General features: G+C 37.6%; 1 protein-coding gene across 1 annotated transcript in view; it reads right to left on the bottom strand.

The window, feature by feature from the left end:
- LRP1B (LDL receptor related protein 1B) overlaps positions 1-18,604 on the bottom strand; it is a 637,314-nt gene that overhangs the window by 353,773 nt on the left and 264,937 nt on the right. Inside the window, exon 4 of the mRNA XM_030454074.1 lies at positions 11,682-11,819. Coding sequence (XP_030309934.1) covers positions 11,682-11,819 — 138 coding nt within the window. The remainder of the gene's footprint in view (positions 1-11,681; positions 11,820-18,604) is intronic.

The raw sequence follows: 18,604 nt of genomic DNA, 5'->3' as shown, positions 1-18,604 counted from the left end.
TAAATTTGTGAATTATTGTGATTATTTTTTAACATAATTTCATGGTAGGAAGCAGAACAGTTACACTTCACAAAAGTATTTTTAATTACAACGTACTTGAAGTACTCAGAATGTCAGAACAGTTTTGGTTTTATGTAACTGTGCACATTTTATGTAACAACTTGCAGAACAGAACTTATTCCCAGCCTGTTTTATCCTCCTGAGGCCACTGCATGCTGTTAGCTTGAGAATTTAAAACTATATTCATGGCTTTCCTGTAGAAATCAACTTGTCTACCTAAAGAATTACCTGCACATAAATACTTCATGCCTCTCTTCCACCACGTCATTGTCTTTCAGTGAAGTAAAAAGGCTGAAATTTGCTAAAAGACAAAATGTTTTGCTGCTTCATAATAGTGAACTGTTTTCTTTTTAATCTTGAAGTTTATGACACTTTCTACACTAACGTCTTGATCCCAGATGGAGCTGTTCTACCAAAGTATTTTAAAATAGAACATAAAATGTGACTTCACATTGGGTTTACTTTTGTTCAAGAATTTAGTTTAGCAAGTAAACCAAGACTGAATGCTCATTAAATGAAGATGTTTGGTTTTAACAGATAAATTATGAGTTGATAACAAAGAATGCAAACAAAAAGAATTATTTTTAAAATTATGATACAACCAGTTCAGGGCACAAGATATTATTATAGGATAGCTGCTGAAAGGATGCTAGAATAAGACTAAGGCAGCATGCCATGGCAGTACCTTATTATCATGTTTAAAATTAATAGACAGATTGAGATCATTCCTTCAAGTACCAATCAGAGCTTTACCCTAAAAGCAGGAATTAAAAAATAAAGTCCTGCAAAGAATACTTTCTGAATAGGCAAAGCATGTTCCAGACTCTCAGAAAAACAAAGCATGTTCCAGACTCCCAGAAAAAGGGGGAAGAGCAACTAACAGCTCCTGTCCTTCAGCAGAGAGCATCTTCCCTCTCATATATCCCCTTTGACAAAAGCACATAAATCACTGCTCCAATATCCCTATTCCAAAAAAATCCTCTGGGGGTGAGCAGGCTTTGGCTGGGACCCCATCACCTTTATAGCTGTGTCACAGGGGCAAATAAATGATACAAAGAGGTGCGTTTCCCATAGGTACCTGGATTCAGTTCTAGGACATGAACATCATTAAAAGAGGGAAAAAGACAATTAAACAAGTGGCAGGTCCTACATCTAATGAGTAATTTTGGAAGAGGCTATCAAATATGCAAGACCATTAGAAAACAAAATGTTCCTTAGACAGGAAGAAATTGTGCTTAAATTGCCTGTTGGTAATTAAAAAGAGCATTTGTTTAAAAGTCCATATATAGTTCTTAATTAGTGAGGATTCTGACCTTCTGTAACAAGGCACAGAGATGTGTTCAGGACTTGTATTACTCTAGATGAATCTCTTATTTTAAAACACAGCCATTTTCTCTCTGGCTGATGTGGCTCTGGGAACACAACATCAACTTATGGAACCTCACACGAATGTGGAAACCAAGCTGCAACATGAAGGAGTCAGAACAGTTCCCCTGTCCTTTGGATAAACCTATTTTTGGAATCATCATCTGTTCTGCTGCTAATCCCTCATGTCTTTTAATCTTCTTGGTCATCAGCTTCTTTGAGAAAATGGGAAAGGTGACTATGGTCCATTGTTCCATTGATCCACCCCATGTATAAGATAACTTGCCTGCCAAACAGCAGTTTTTAATATTTTGCTACATGTAAATGGACTTCAAGAATCACTGAATAGACAAAAATTATTTAGATGGAAGTTACATGCATTCCCAGAGGGTTTCATTTCACAGATGTTCTATCAGTTAAAAAGATGCAACAGCCTTAATCAAGAGCTGTATGCAAGAAAACATGATTTTGCCCAGAGGACAAAATAAAATAATTTTAAAATAGTTTAATAATAAAACAGTTTACAAATAATCATAATAAATCCCATCTCAAACTTTTAATATGGCTCATCTTCCTCCCAGAATTTCTTTGAAAAATAAAAATAAAAAATAATTTTGCATCTATGAATGCTTAAAAAGCACCTGAATACAAGTGATTAAAAAATTAAACCCATTTTTTTGTTTGGAACAAGCTCTATCCAGAAGCCTAAAATCATGGAAATGCTGGTATTAATTCCAGTCAGAGTTAGGTCTCATCCCACATCAATTAATTAATAATAATAATAATAATAATAATAATAATAATAGAGTAGTTGTTACTGCACACTGCATATTATGTCTTCCCATTTGAAGAAGCTGTTTATGAACTTGAGAAAACATTATCACAGAGAACAGTAAATTAAGTCTCTATTTCCTTGGCATAATGTGGTTAATTTTAAAAACAATATTAATACAAATTATTAATCTGCCCTATTCTGCCACATGCCAATAATATGTGTGTGATTCACAGGTATTACAATTCCATTATATCTATGAAGTGAACAGTACTGAAGGATACACCAGTGTCATTTTAAACCATCTGAAATCTTTCTGAACTTCACCGTTTCAGATGACTTTTGCCTCTCTTTAAATTTCAAAGCAGTGAAGTTTGTTAGTATGGAAGCAGGCAGTTATTTCAATTCAAAATCTGTAAGGACATGATTTCCAATCATAACTTTTGACCCTTTTAAAAAACACCTTGTGTATTATCTTACAGACTGGTAAGACAAGCAGTGTGAGGAGCAGCAGTGATTAAATCTGTGATGTTCTACAGGACTGGTACCAACAACCAGGGTCACAGAGGGCTGAGGGAGTACCTGTGATGAAGAAATGATAATAAGCCATATATATAGACTGACTCTATAACATCCACTGCAGTGATGCTTCCAATGCACCCATTTTCACAATAGAAAAAAAAATTCTTAGAGTCTCCCAAAAACCTCTTGCTTCCTTGTATGATACCATGCAGTGGGAACGTGTTCCCACTCCTTGAGGCACATTTTGCCAAAGAGAAATCATTGGCATTAAATAGGTCTGCTTTACCAGATCTCACATAAAAGTTTAAACTGAACCTTGTTATGGACTGATCTCTGTATTTTCCCAATTTTTTTCTTAGTTGGTTGCTTCAAGTGGTTCCTCTTATTTGCCATTTACTGTCTGTGCTTTCCCATGGTACCACTTCTTTTCTTTTCTTTCTCCAATAATCTTCAACTCTTTCCATTTCACCGTATTTTAACCTGTACATTTCACAGATAACTCACATTAAAGGTCTTACTCCTGTGAGTTAAAGACTGAGTTACCCTTTCTTGATATAGTAAGTTCTAAAAATCAGGTTTTTTATGCTCTGTGCATGTTATTGCTTCCGAGTAGAATACCAAGAGTTACTTCTCAAAGAGTCAATGCAAACTTCTTCACACCATGAAATATTATCACTCTCATATCAAATTGCTGATGACATCTTGACTCGTTTATCATAGAACATTTATCATATCATCATCACCTAAGAAAGGATAGTGACTTTTAATTTTAAAACTATATTACACAACTCAAAAATTACTTTTTGATTATACAGTTTCATGAACTTAAAACTGGAAAACGGAAGACGTGGGATGAGGGAAGAAAGTCAAACTGTCTAGAAGAACAAATTCTGAGTTCTTTTCAGCTACAGATTTTATTGTTGAAAAAGACAGAATATGGTGTATGCCATACAGACATGGCCAGGCAGATGGATGGTATGGAGAGAAATATGTATTCCAGGAGGGGCTAAACCTACCCCAGCTCCCAGAATTTGCCCTTTTGGGTTAACAACACACAACTAATTGCTCAGATGGGAATGAGTGAGAGACAAGAACTGACTCTGCTGTGAGAATTCAAATGAACACTCCTGGAGCTTCAAGTGTTTGCTATAATAAATCTTTAACTGTTTATTCCACAGAGAAGAGCACCACGAGGAGCAAAGGCGCCTCCCACACAGAACATCTTGTAGTTTGCTCATTTGTTTATTCACCTTGGGAAGATAAGGAGCTGGGAAGTCAAATCCCTTCAGGCAGGGAGTGAAAGAAGTTGAAATGAGTCTCATGATTTAGCTTGGCTGAGCACTCCTGGGGCAGAAACCCGACAACTGCACTTCTGACAAATTATGTGATGCCAGCCTCAGAATTTGCTCTTTTCTTTCTTTTCCATCTTTAATTTGATACCGTTCTGTAAATTGAAGCTGACTTCATGAATAGCTTTAGGAGGACCAAAGCCACGTGTTTCAGCATGCTTGCCTTTCACTCAATTTTTGTCCTCACTTCAAACACCAAGTTGCCCAATTATTTTAAAACTCTGTTGATTTGAGCAATGAATAAACAACTAACATCACTGGAATAAGGGGCCCTGGAACTTTAATAACTACACATTTTATTGTATATAGTTTCACTGTGAGTTAATGTAAGAATAATTAATTGAATCCCTAAGCTATGGGTTTAAATATAAAATTCCTGTATATTCTGAACAAGGAAAAATATTTAAAAGGAAATGGAAAAAAAGCATTACTCCTTCTAAATAAAATTTCAGTATGTCTAAGCTATCCCCCACACCCCCAGTATTGGTGACAAAAGCTGAAGGAACACCTTGTGCTATCATTCTCCTTGTGCTTCAAGGTTACTGGTGTTTCATAAGCATTTGGTGTCAGGCCCTAGTTTCTTCTCATGAAAATGCTATCCCTGATGCCTATATATCAAAAATTCAGTTCAGATATACCTTGTGATGTAAACAAACAGGAGCCAGGCAGTAGCTACAACTCCTGCTTTCAGGGGGAATGTCAGGGTTTTTGCCACCTGAATATATCTGGAACTCCTGATATAGAGTATATACCCAGGGTATTTATCTCCATAAAAGTACTCTGAAACTTAATTCTAGAAAAAGCATCTTACATTTCTGATGTAAGATAATTCCTTTAAGAGTTTTATTAGCTGTACCAGGAGAAAACACTCCGGTTACCATACACAGTACTTAACAGAGAGATAACAAAAATAGTTCAATAATACTGAAAAGGGGAAGGCTCGAGGTAAAAGTTTAAATGTTTTCTTTTCTCAATAGAGGGCAGCCACAAAACAGTAACAGCAGGCAACAATAAATACCATTTCCCTAAATCCCAGGGAAGCAGAACAAAGCTTTCCCAGATCCCTCCATTGTATCCTTTAAGACACTGACTGTAGCTGTTTTCATCAGGTTTGTGTTGCCCTGAACAGGAGCCAGTTAACTACCATCACAACTAACTGGCCCTCTTAACTACCATGACCTGGTTAAAAATGACCTATTAACAGGGCTAGTAAACTTTGTGCATTTCATTAGGCAACAGGATCATAGAAAAACTGAAATATTGGAGTTCTAATCTTTTCTCCTCTTTCTCAAAACTGTGATTAAAAACAACTCCATGGTTTAAGCACTCAGCACTGCATTCCCAAGGTTTCCATGACCTTGAAGAAAGTCTGTGTATGCAAAGTGTGTGCTAAATAAGAAACCTAATGAGCATTTGTATTCAGGGAGGGTACAACAACACCTGATCTGCCAGTATGAAACAGGATCAAACATTTTCTCTCAGGAAAACGAGTACTGCAACTGGAAATGGAAGTACCAGTTGGGAGCAGACAAGAAGTCCATCACTTGGACATCCACAACACTGTTTTCATATAATAAAATGAAATATTATAATATAATAATAATCTGTTTTCATACACTATTACCATCCATGATCAAATATTTAAACTCTACACTTAACTTGCCAGGGAGACAATGGTGTTCGTTGCTGAATTCTGGCTTAAAATAATCTCTGTTACAAACAGCCCATAAAAATTGGGATGAAATCCCATCCCTCAAGTGCCTTCCATGGCTCCAACCCCTTGCCAGCAACCTTTAATTTCCACTGCTCCAGTAGGATCTTGTGATAGAAAGTTATTAAATCACCAAGCCCATGACTTCTTTGCCTTGACAGCAGAACAAACTAAATCACCTTGGCTAATTTCAGTGAGCCACACAGTGCTCTAGTAAGACAAAAAAGGTGACCAAGAGAATAACAGAAAAGAAGATGGATATTTGGCTGGTAAAATGGGGAGAGACAATAAAACAAAAGAAAAGCCAAAATAAACCTTTGCCCAGACAAATGGAGTTACTTACTAGCAGTTCTGTTCCAAAGCCGAAATCCCCATGACTGGCCTGAGTGCCTCCACTCTTTTATCTTTTCTGTCTTACAAGCAAAAAGCTTGATACAGAACTCAGAGCAGTTGCAGAGGGAATAATTTTGAATGTTACCTGATGGTTTCAGCAGCCCCACTGGTACATCAGGAGATTTCCTGGGGGTTCAAGGATTCAGTAACCTGATGTGACACTTTGTACATCGCAGTCTTAAAGGATGACTGATTTAGGGCTTGTCAGAATAAACCCTCTGAGTTTAAAGGGATTTCTTTTGCCTGTGTGCACTACTTCTAGTAATAGTCTCATGAGAAAATGGTGGGAACATTTGTTTCCTATGTTCTAGCCTAACGTAGGTTTTCTTTGTTACCTTGTTACGCATCTGAATGAGATTTAAAAGAATTAAAAAAATAAAATAAAGAAAGATCTCAAAGTAGCTCCACAGTTTTCAGTTTTATAATTTTTCTTCAGTCTTTAAAGGCCTGAAATTTCCATAAAATTCTGAAATTTGTACTTTCCCCTTGGGTAAGCACTATTTAAATTCCCACTGTTCCAGCTGTAGAAGTGCCAGAACAAAAACATGGTTCAGTAATAGCAGCATTTATCTCCTTCTTAGATAACAATTCATTCAAAAGCCTAAACAGAAAAATAATACCCTGATAATGGGCTGCTAGAAACACAACAATCATTCAGCCAAATACTCTGTATGTTTGTTCTGGAGATTTTTAAAGCTAAATGATCACAAGTGTGCCTTTGTAGGTTTTATTGACTAGAGATTATGGTCCAGATGATAGTCACCAAAGATCCAAATAGTCTGAACATTTGTAAGGATTCTAAGAATCTGTTATGTTCTGTCAAAATCTCACTTTTAATCAAAAAAGAAAGTGTCTCAATTAAACTCTGATCTCTCCCAGATTTTCTCCATTTTAATTAATCTAATAAAATATGAGGGGTTACATCTAGTTAATGTTTCAAACTAAAATTTGAAGTAATTTTCATAAGATTTTTAGTCTTGTGAAGGTAATGCAGCTTCTCCTGTCCGTCCAGGACCATCTTGGCAGCAGTACTAGGCAGGCAACTACATCATGTACAGTGACTCTCCAAACAGCAAGGGACTGCAGTCTTGCTATTATGATTAATTTCAAGATGAAATCTTATAAGCAATCTGATTAATCAGGATTTCAGATGGGAAAAGATGGGAAAAGTCACATTTTTCATGCAACTTCATCTTCACTGGGGAGCTGCTGTGATTCAGAGCAGGGAAGAGCAAGATCCAAAGCTCTGCTGAGCCCTGGTCCAGTTACTCCTGCATGACATAGAACTGGGGATACTGGGGATACTCTTGGTAGCTAATCAGTAGCAGCAACTACAATGAGAGGAAACACCCTCAACTCTTTGCAGGTCAAAGCAAACACCCTCAACTCTTCAAGGTCTTAGTTGACTTTCAGGGAATCCCTACATCATTCCTGCTTTCCCCTTCCCAAAGCCTTGGCTTGCCTCGCCTGAGAGCAAAGAAATACAGACTAAAACCCATGTCAGAGCTGTGCCAGAAGGCTATAGAATGAGATCCCAATGTTCTTTATGGTGAGTGTGTCCACTGGAGAAGCTGTAACCATTCAGTCTTGTCAAGTACGATGGACAAACTTGCTGCAGGATTCTCACCACATAATGCAACATATATGGAAAATACAGTTCAACTTTTAAGTCAGAGAATTGGTGAGTAATTAGTGCCTTTGCTAGGCTCTTACATGGGCCTCTGAATTCCAGGTCAGTTTTTCCTTCTTGGCATTTGCTCTAAAAATCTTCACCATTGTGATAAACTGGGACAAGTCAAAGATAAGTGGAGTTTGGAAGCATTTTTTTTCAGTATCCTTTTAGCATTTTCTTACTGGAATATCCAGATTTTTAGCATAAATATTCTTGAAGCTATTAATAATGACTTAGCCCTTGAGCTAATAAAGTGAAAGAGGACATATCTATATTCTGTAGAAGTACTGCAGACTCTTACTCAGAGACAGACAGAAAACCAAGTTTGACATATCACCTTCCATTTTTTTGCCATATATGTATATATAAAGTACTGCTTTATAAAACTGTACAGATCACCTCTGCAGATCTATAAAAACCTTTTCTAAGATTCACAGTGACTGTAATTCTCTAGGGATTATCTTTCAGATAAATCTAATCCTTTATCTACTCAAGACCAGGTTATTCTGTCTAATCCATAATGGATATTTTCCTAAGCACTTCCTGAAGATTTCAGAAAGAAAAAAAAAAAAAAAGAGAGATATTTTAACCCTCAAAAACTACAAAATCAGAGCTGAAGCAAGCTATAGCCATGTGACATTTACTTTAACTGATCAGAGCTGGATCCACTCCCAGTCCTGTATCAGCAATGCCCTCAGAGACCTTGTAGAGAAGACTTTCTTGTGGCAGACGACTTCCCAGCTCAACACATGTCTGAGCTTTAAAAGTGGCTGAAAATGCCACTGAAGACACCTGAAGAACTGTGTTAAAGAGAAAACTACTAGAACTACTCTATACCTCTACTGGAACTACTCAAGCTTGAGTCCAGTTTGGGCATCTGAGCCTTATCAAGCCTCCATAGAGCTGATAGGCACCATCTCCCTTCTGCAAGATCTCCTCAGAAAGCTGAACACCCCCAGCTTATGCTTTATAGGAGGGTTTAGTGTATACTTTGATTCCTTGCTTATCCAGCCTCTCTAGAGCATTCTTTAGTTGCAAACCATCAAAGAATCCAAAATTACCAAATGCAGATGTCTTATCACTAATATATGCCCTGAGTTTCAGTGCACCATGTAACCCTTCTCCTCTGAAGGACATTGAAACGCATAATGTGAAACAACTATACATAATAAAACATCTTTTATTTCACACTGCCATAACCCCTCCTGAATTTATGCATTATATTCACCAGCAAAAATGCATATGTGCCTGAAATAAAAGATGCTGAGACAGGAATGTCATTGTATTTACTACTATTTCCTTGATATTTCACATACATTACCATTTCACACTGCACTTATGATCATTTTTTTACTTGTCCAGGGAAAGGCACAGGCCTGAATATATCTCTCAAAGATCCTAATATAATGAATTAATATAAGAAGGTGAAATTTCGAGATAGAAATTCCAGTTACTGAACGTTTATGCACCATTAGTTCTTCAGCATTATTAAAAGCTTTCAGGCCTGTGGAGCTGTGACCTGTACACCAAAATGGCCTTTGCCATGGTCACACACCCTGTACTTCAAACCATAAATGATTTTCCTGGTGCAGAGACCACGAGTGGCTTGCACAGTCCCATCAGTGTCACTGGCAATACATTGGTTTAACATAGCTGGCTCTGTGACCAACTGCAATTAAATGTTAAAAACTGCTGTTATCTTCTAAATCAATCAAAAATTTCATTTCAGCATTGATAATTAAAGGTGAACATACTTAGGATGGTATTTTACTTACTAATGTGAAGAAAATGCTAAATACTTTGCTAGGTTTTTGAAGTAACTTTGCAGCTTTTCACTCAGTAGTTACCCATACCTTGTTCTGATATATAAATATATATCATGTGTAACAATTACATCTACATTGCATTCATACTAAATACCTAACACATAGGAATGTATCATAAAAACAAATTTGTGGCAGTTGTTACTATCAAACTACCTGATCATAACATAAAGTGATTGCTTTCTATATTCTTTGGCTTTGCTGATAGAATTTGTCAACTAAGAATTTCAAGAACTGCCTCTGATAAGGAAGCCAAACTATGTAATTGCTAAAATATAAATATTAACAAGTTGTGAACAAATTACTACCTGAGGTAACTGAGAGACAAGTTTAAATGCTTAATAAAAGAACATGAGTTCTAAGTCATTTAGACAAAATGTTTAGTATATTTTACTAAATTCTATGTCAATTTATTTTAGCAGACATTAATTTCACCATTGGGAAGTAGTCATATATGATAACAAAGAAAGGAGTGGGAATTAACATGAACCTCACAAGGTGTTTTTGAGCATAAAGTGGCCATGAATAAAGATTACTGTTTTACATGCTATAATATTCCAAAGTACAGGCTACATACACAGAATGATACATATGAAAACCAAACATATTTAATTTATACTAACACAGGATTTCCTTTTCACTCTTTTCTCTGATTCCATTAATATCCTAACTTAAAGAGTTAAAATACACTAAGAATATAAGAGCATTATAATACAATAGTTATTCAGCACTGAAAAATTTCAATCCCCTGGCATTTAATCAGGAGTAATTTATACAAATATATTAACTACTGAGGAGTAGACACTTCAGCAATTCTTAGTGGATCATTACTGTTCTCTGAAAAACCCTTATCTGCAACTTCAGAATGGGCCAAAAACTGCTTTGGCAAGCTCAACTTCTGGGGTTTTTTGGATGCTGGGACCAGTGCTACAATCTATATGCTCACACAAATTTGGATTTAGTAAAATGCTCGCTGAAAAAGGACTATACAAAAGTAGAGCCTTCAAGAAAAAAAATTATTCCTATCACTGTGAATAAGAACTGTCATATATTTTATGACAGCTTGTACCTTCACCTGGTTATATAAAAATAACTATGTGTAGTTTTGTGAAGTCAGCAGTACTACACTGATTCCAGCTGGCTTTTCTTCTTTCTTTTTTTTTAACTTTTAATAAAAGTTATTTTTCTTTTTCCAGATGGCTCATTTTTGGTACAGGCTTAGATTTTACTATGACAGTTCTGGATATCTCTCCACGTGAACTTTAAAATTCTAATTTCGCTTTCTGAATTATACCACTAATTGTATCTTTTACTCAATACTCAAACATTGGATTGCAACAGAAGTCCCAGGACCTGTCCCTGAGTTTCTGTTTTCAAGAATGAGATCTATTGAAGCTCATCAGCAATCATTTGTCTAGCAGTAAAGTCTTCTGATTGAGAAAAACTGACATCTTAATGACTCGTGGCATCCAAGATTTGGGCTTAATAGGGATGCCTTACAACTGTCCCCAAGGCAGATGTTAATAAGTCTTCTGAGTAGCAGAGCTGAGATAATAAAAAAAGTTGACCTCCACCTATTTCTCCTTAAGATTCCTCACTGCCAGAATTTGCTAACTGCACTCTGAAGCAGCAGTATATTAGAATGAGATCCCCCCAAAAGCAAGTTCTCAATGCAAAGTAATGCTTCTAGCAAATCTAATCGAGTTTTCAAAGTTTTTCTTCATCTTTTTTTGTTCAAACAAAAGTTGTAATGGAAAAAAAAAATATTCTGGCAAACAATGTGCTGCCCAACATCTGCTCCCTAAGGAAGGACTTCCTCAGCTTTCTTCTGGTATAAACACTTCCATCACACAAGGTTAGTAATCTTTAAAGTCTGATAACTTCTATGTGGTGTTTTTTTTTAATGTATATGTATTCCAAATAAGAAGAAAGTTCTATTTCTCTTTGAACTCAAAAAGACAATATAGTAGAAGGCTCTAGGTTAAAACATTTTTTCCATAGAAAATGTACTTACCCCTGCAATGTACTCCTTCATCATACCCATCTGAACAGTCATAAACACCATTGCAGAGCTGGGACAAGTGGATGCATTTGTTTGTACCAATGCAGCTAATGTAATTCAGGGTGCACTTGGCATCTCTTTCCTCAGGACCTAAAAAGAAAACATACATATAGAAAATTTCTTATAAGTATTTTTACCTACAAGGCAGAGAAAGTTCTATGTTGTATTTCCATTTTAAACCTAAGGGCAGCACTCCATGTGTTAGTCCATTCTACAGATTCTTAGTGCATTACCTTTGCTGTATTTGGAAGAATTAAAATAATCAAGGAATAATTAGTGCAAGTAAGAGGAAGTCAATGAGTCAAAGTATTATCTCAGAAAATATAGATACTTTACAGACATGAAAATTAAGCTGTGCAAACATCAAAGTATCATAAGATTTTCAATTGCCTTTTGAATATCACATTAAATCAAGAGTCATATCAAGAGTCACAAGTACCCATATTTATCTTGGCTGTTGTGATACACAGAGAATCATGGACACATATAAAATTACATACAAATGCTATAAATTTGACTGTGTTAGTTTAGAGAAACTATTCTTCCAGCCCAGGAATCTGCCTCTGAATCTGAGCAGTACAAGATGGAAAGGAAAGGATAAGAATGCTGTGATTGCTCCCTTTGGGATACCAACCTGGCTGCAATCACTCTTTCACCCCTTATCTCTGAACTGTTAAGTACAGGGATTTCAGAGGAAGTTCAGGGATTTTTGAGGCTCTCTTGTTTATCTCTTTGAGAGGGCTCTGACTGATAAAAAAACCCACAAAGAGAATTTCACATGATAAAGACTCTGAGATTGCTAAAACACCACAAAGAACATTTCGAAGTCTAAAGGGTTTAGTTCATTTAGATGTTGGATCCTAATTTGTGCACAGTATATGATTAGCTACAGGGACTGAAGGTGTGAACATTTTTCAGGAAATTTAAAGCTCTTTCATTGCCTCTGCTGGAGCCTTGGGTCTGTGCTTGGGTCTGACAGCTTATAACAGTCCTCAAGGGAAATATACCCTTGGATGCACTGTGCTCAAGTGCAATGTGCTTTCACCTTCTTTGAGGCACTAACTCCAAGATAAAAATCACAGGCAGCAGCTGAAAGCTTTCTGTAAGTAGGAAAATTTCAGCTTTGGCAGATCTACTCTCTTCAAGCCAGAGGAGAAAGCAAAGGAGAACTTGGGGGGGTGGGGTAAGAATTTATGATTTTTAAAAAAAAAATACAGAGAGGTGTTAGCACATTCCATTAAATAAAAAGCTACAAAACTCTTCCCAATCAGAAAACTTAAATTAAAAATTTCCAGTGCTGTGCTACATGTCAGGAAGCTGTCCACCATTTAGAGCAAGCACTTCAAATACCAATTTTCAGTGGTTTATAATGTGTTTGCCTGTATTCTTTTACCCAACTCCCAGCAGCCCAGGTGCTCCCCTGCTCCCAGAGGAGCATGAGCCCCTAAAACTCATCCCTTGGGCAGGAAGGGATGATGTCCAGCAAAAAAGTCCTGATGCAAAGCAAAGGCACAATGTGCAGTGTCCTGTTCTCCTGCCCATCCCAGCATCATGCCCTGCACTGATGGAGTGACACCAAGGACATCCTTGATGCAACACTGATGAACTGCAACACAGCCCACTGGTATGGGGGGTGACGAGGCAATGTAGATGGGGATGGACTCTGAAATGTGCTCCAAGAAGTATTACTCAGTGTGTTTGGTTTACAAAAGAAAATATTGTGCATCACTTGTGAATAGGGGAAGCTGAAGATTAGAAGCAATTCATTTATTTAATTAAGAGAAACTCACATGCACTTTCTCTTTCTCTTTCCTTGCTAGCATGATGCTGTGGAAGGCAACTTCCATATGAACATGAACTTCAGGCTAAAAAATCCCTGTTCTATTGAAGAGTTGTAGAAGTTTTGTCTCTACAAAACAATTCTAAAAGGTAACAGGTCTCAATCATCTAACAATGTCAGCGTGCCCCAAGGCCTCCCTGCCCACAGTTCATTGAATAAAAAAAGAACTTGGGCTAAACAAAGCTGTGTGTTGTGATGCCTTCAAAGCAGCACAGGTTTCTCCCACTGAATCCTACCCAGCTGCTGCACTTTCTGAAATGTCTAATGTAAATAAAGATGAGTAGCTTTTTGTGTTGTTTACTCCTCTTCCCTCTCCTTTTAACAGACAGCCACTTCTGGCAGCATTATCAAGTGAACTTTGGGAAAAGGAATTTAAAAGCACTCTTCACAATAATCTCAGTGCATTTTACATCAGTGCAAGAATACTAATAGAAAAGATGGATGGTGTCTTTTCTTCCTTTCATAACACAGTAATTCCTAGCCTTGCCAGTTGGTGGGAAAATAGTCAAACCTTTTGGCTGCAATTATGATAATCCCCCAGCTCCATGCTTCAGACACTCACACCAGGACACTGCCTGGAGAGCCAAGAGGGTAGAAGCAGCTCAAGAGACTCTGACAGAGCATCTGTCTCCTTGGTAGAATTGATTCTTCACAGGTGGTTAAATGAGATGTAGAAATAAGAGCTGAGCTGAAGAAAAATGAGCCAGGAGCTGTGGGGGATCCCCCTGTGGTTGTCAGGCAGGTGCATCCCAACCAAACAGCCTGGGACATGGGGTACATCCATGGGGATAAGCCACAATGTCCACCCATGGGTAGGGGACAGGATCAGGCCTGGGGAAGGTACCAGGGATAGACACAGCTTTGAGCTGGCAAGGTGGAATCAGAGGAATGGCTCACTGCTTCTTTTCCAAAGCCTCCAGAAGGCTGCAGACAGGAGGACAGAGATTCAATCCAGATCCAGATTTGTTTGACTGTTGCATTGACTGGGACAGCCACTTCTGATTTGGTCACACCAGAGAATCACAGAAAGTTAGGGTTGGAAGGGACTTCAAAAGATCATCGAGTCCAACCCCCTTGCTACAGCAGGGTCACCTCCAGGAGGTCATTGAGGAATGAGTCTTGTTGGGTTTTAAATGTCTCCAGAGAAGGAGATTCTACATCCTCCCCAAGCAGCCTGCACCAGTGCTCTGTCACCCTCAGAGTGAAAAAAATTTCTCCTAATGTTTGTGTGGAACCTCCTCTGGTCAAGCTTAGATCTGCTGCCTCTTGTTCTATCATTGGGAGAGCCTGGCACCATCCTCCTGGCTCTCTCCCTTTACATATATATATATATAAACACTAAGGAGGTTGCCCCTCATTCTCCTCTAACATAAATCTCACTGCACTTGGAAAGCAATGAAGAAAACTGCACCATGTTTTGGTGATTCCCATGCACTGGACAGTGAATCCAGCTGAAGTCCCTTCAGTGAAAGTGTCAGTGCTTCAGTGGGGTTGAGAAGAGATAAGAGAGTCCTTTTGATGTCCTCCAGCAGGAGACAACAACTGATCAAACACAACCTCTGTTTTCCCACCAAAGCAACAACTGCCTTGCTTCAGGCTCCTACTACACCAAATTGCAAACTCCAGAATGAAAATGAGGATCTGCATGAGAATACAACTGGAGAATCTACAAGCTGATTATTTCCACTAGTCTTTTTATCATAAGCAATATACAAGTGTTCATTAGCAAAAATTACAGATGAACATTATTTCATTATGTATATTCCCTCCTTCAAGAAACAGTCTCCCTAATTTAATGTAAATTAAGGCACAAATTTGTTTACTAAAGAGTTACAACGTGTAAGATATATTTGCAAATCTCTGTTATTAATATTACAGTAAAACACGCACCTTCACTTCTTCCAAATTCATTTTGAGATGCTCATATTTGACAACTGTTACCAAAAAAATAAACAAACCAAAACCAAAGAAACACATCAAACCTGTTACTTCTGAGTCCATTTTTTCACCCTTGTGTCCTCAGCTAAATTTTTACAAAGTACAAGATCTCAGGTAAGCAGTAGTTAGACTTTAAACTCAGAAACTTGGTAGCCAGATGTGGTACATCCCTTTTACATCACTTCATCCAACTAACTGGAGGATCTAATCCTGGGCTGTCCTCTGCCACAATTATATCAAACCTCCAAAATTCCCATTTGTGTTGTAAGTCTGTGACTTACAGATACACCCTGCTCTGCTAAGTGTCCTTATGGAGTGAGCCTTCTCCACACTGAGCAGTTATCCTGAACAAAACTTTACTCCTCTAGCTCAATGTCCTGTGGGTTTAGCTCTGTTTGCAGGCATAGGTGGGATCCCTGGAAAAAATATTTTGTAGAGCAGCACCAATACACACAGATGGAATCTGACCCACAGACAAACCTGATAATACAGATGCACATAATGAGAGCTTTCAAAAAATTCTGACTGCAGCACATATTCCTCTAGAGAAGTTCTGGTACAGCAGCTACCTAGTTCTTCTCTGTGTTATTCTCAAATGAAGTTGATTAATGAATTTAATTAAGCCAAAACAGCACCAAGTTTAAGACAGAAGAGCTCACACAACTTTTAGGATCTCCCTGGATTAATATGGGCTGAAATGAAAATACCCCACGAAGGTACAATATAGCAGGTAGCTTATCACACATACACATGATTATTAGAACTGTCTCTCCTTGTTAACTCATCTCTGTAGCTTTGCTGGTGCCCCCCCATACCTACTGTGGGTGCAGAGAATGGTACAGGATAATTAAGACTGCAGGAGTGATTAAAAAACTTAATATTTATGCTTTAACATAGCTTTGGCAACAAGAAGCAACCTGCCACGTGCAGTCAGTGTCACATAAAATATCTGATATAGTTTAAGAGTGAGAAGTCAACCTCACAGGTGGTTTTAAATTTATTTTGTGTCCAGTTCATCACTGATAACCAGGGATTTTAAAAGTGCTTACCCTTTAGAAAACTTGAAATCAAAACATCTTAATGTAATGTTTCTGACCTTGCCAAGACAACACACACTGTACCTTAAGGATACTTAAAGTTCAGAGCTAAACTATGGCTGTTAGAAGAGGTTGCTTTTGTGGGAAAATTAGAGATTAATGGGAAAACTATATTTGCATGAATGCATTCTTTTTTATGTTCAAATGTTTTAAAGATTCCAAGCAGTTGAATACTACATGCCAATTGCTGTAGTTACAACTTAATGGGTAAAGGGTAAGCTGAACACATACACAGTATCTCCTGGTACCCTCAGTGCTTTAGAAAATAATGTCTCAAACGCACTAGATGCACACTTTTGATACAAGGACTTGGAAACACTGGGATGAATTTAAGGGAATTACTTTTATATTTTACTCTTTGGTATCTTGTACATATGCAAACAAAGGTTTCTTATCTAATAAGAATTTAAGTATTGTAAGTAGCCCCTTATTCATTGCTACTTTTATCCATATGCTTTATTTAACCACGTAGACTGATAATGAATATAAATTTGAAGTCACCTACAACTAAATCAGGAATTCAGCTATCCAAGAAAGAAGAGACAACACTTAGGATAGGACCTGGACAACTGCAAAAAAAGAAGAGAGCAGGCAAAGTATTTTTCTGTTTGCAACAGAACAAATAGCAGTAATCTCTGACCCCACAGACACAGCAAATTGTCTCCAAAATAGTATTTTACAAGGAAAAAATTAAACCAGTGGCAGCCTATGAGGGAACTGGGGGTGTTTAGCCTGGAGAGAAGGAGCCTTGGGAGATTTCATTGGTCTCTGCAGCTGCCTGACAGGAGGCTGTAGTGAGATGGGTTTGGTCTCTTCTCCCAATTAAAAGCAACAGAATAAGAGGAAATGGCCTCCAGTTGTGCCAGGGGAGGTTTAGATTGGATATTAAGAAAAATTTCTGTACCAGAAGGGTTGTCAGGCACTGAGGGACATAGCTTAGTGGTAGACTTAGCAGTGCTGGGTTAACAGTTGCACTTATGATGATCTTAAAAGGTCTTTTTTTAACCCAAACAATTCTATGATACATCATTTAGTCATCAAAATCTCAATTTGAAAAACCCCACAAAACCACATTGAAATACACTTCTGAAGAATGGTTTCCAATTTTTTGTGATACTGTAGACAAAATAGTTCCAAAGTTTATCTACCCATAAAACCTGAACAAGCCTCACAGTGGTCCACAAACCTCCAGTTTCTATACTCTTGTGACAGGCTTTGGCAAATACACTTAAATATATATATGCCAAACTCTATATATGAACTCTCAGCAGGTGGATATTGGGTTTATGGTGCTTTATAGTTGTTTGCATTTCCCTCTTCTTTTGTGTTTTTGTAGGTTCTAGAGAACAGCAAACTAAATCCAAGATTATTCACTAACCTTACTTGTTTAAATACTTCTTTTTGTATAAAAACATGAGAATTGTCCACTTCAGGACTCTGTCAGGACCACAGGACCCATCTTTTCTACTGTTTAATATAACCATTGGGAGTAGTAGAAAAACTATGGTGAAAGTTGCAAAAGGCTGAAGAGGAAAAAAAGGAGGTAGAGGATATCTTTCTAAAAAAGCTCAGGGTTTGATTATTATCCAGGTATCCCCCTGGGCTGACACGGGGCTGGAGTCAGAACACATTTCTGGAGGTGAGCAGCCACCAGAATCAGGACCTGAACTCAAGGTGGCTTTTGGCTTACAAAAATCTCCAGAGTAAAGCTGTAAAAGCCACGGAGCCTTTTACCAATATTAAATTGGAATATACCAACAAAATCCACCCAGACTCCTAAATGCAGTTGGACACTTTGCATCTAAAAGTAACCTCAAATAGAAAATTCACCTAGGCAAGAGGATAAAGACTGTCTAGGCCAAGCCCTATCTAGTACAGCAGTTGTATAGGGCTGGAGTAATTCTTCACTGAACAGCTCTAAATGTAACAATTTCTAGGCTGAAGAGCCAAACAATGTAATATTTTAATTTTTTTAATTTTTTTAACAAGCAAAATTAAGG

This window comes from Calypte anna, chromosome 7 (genome assembly GCF_003957555.1).
Source record: "Calypte anna isolate BGI_N300 chromosome 7, bCalAnn1_v1.p, whole genome shotgun sequence".
Classification (NCBI taxonomy): domain Eukaryota; kingdom Metazoa; phylum Chordata; class Aves; order Apodiformes; family Trochilidae; genus Calypte; species Calypte anna.
Note: the sequence above shows the minus strand (reverse complement) of the source record. Positions and strands in the feature narration are given on the sequence as shown.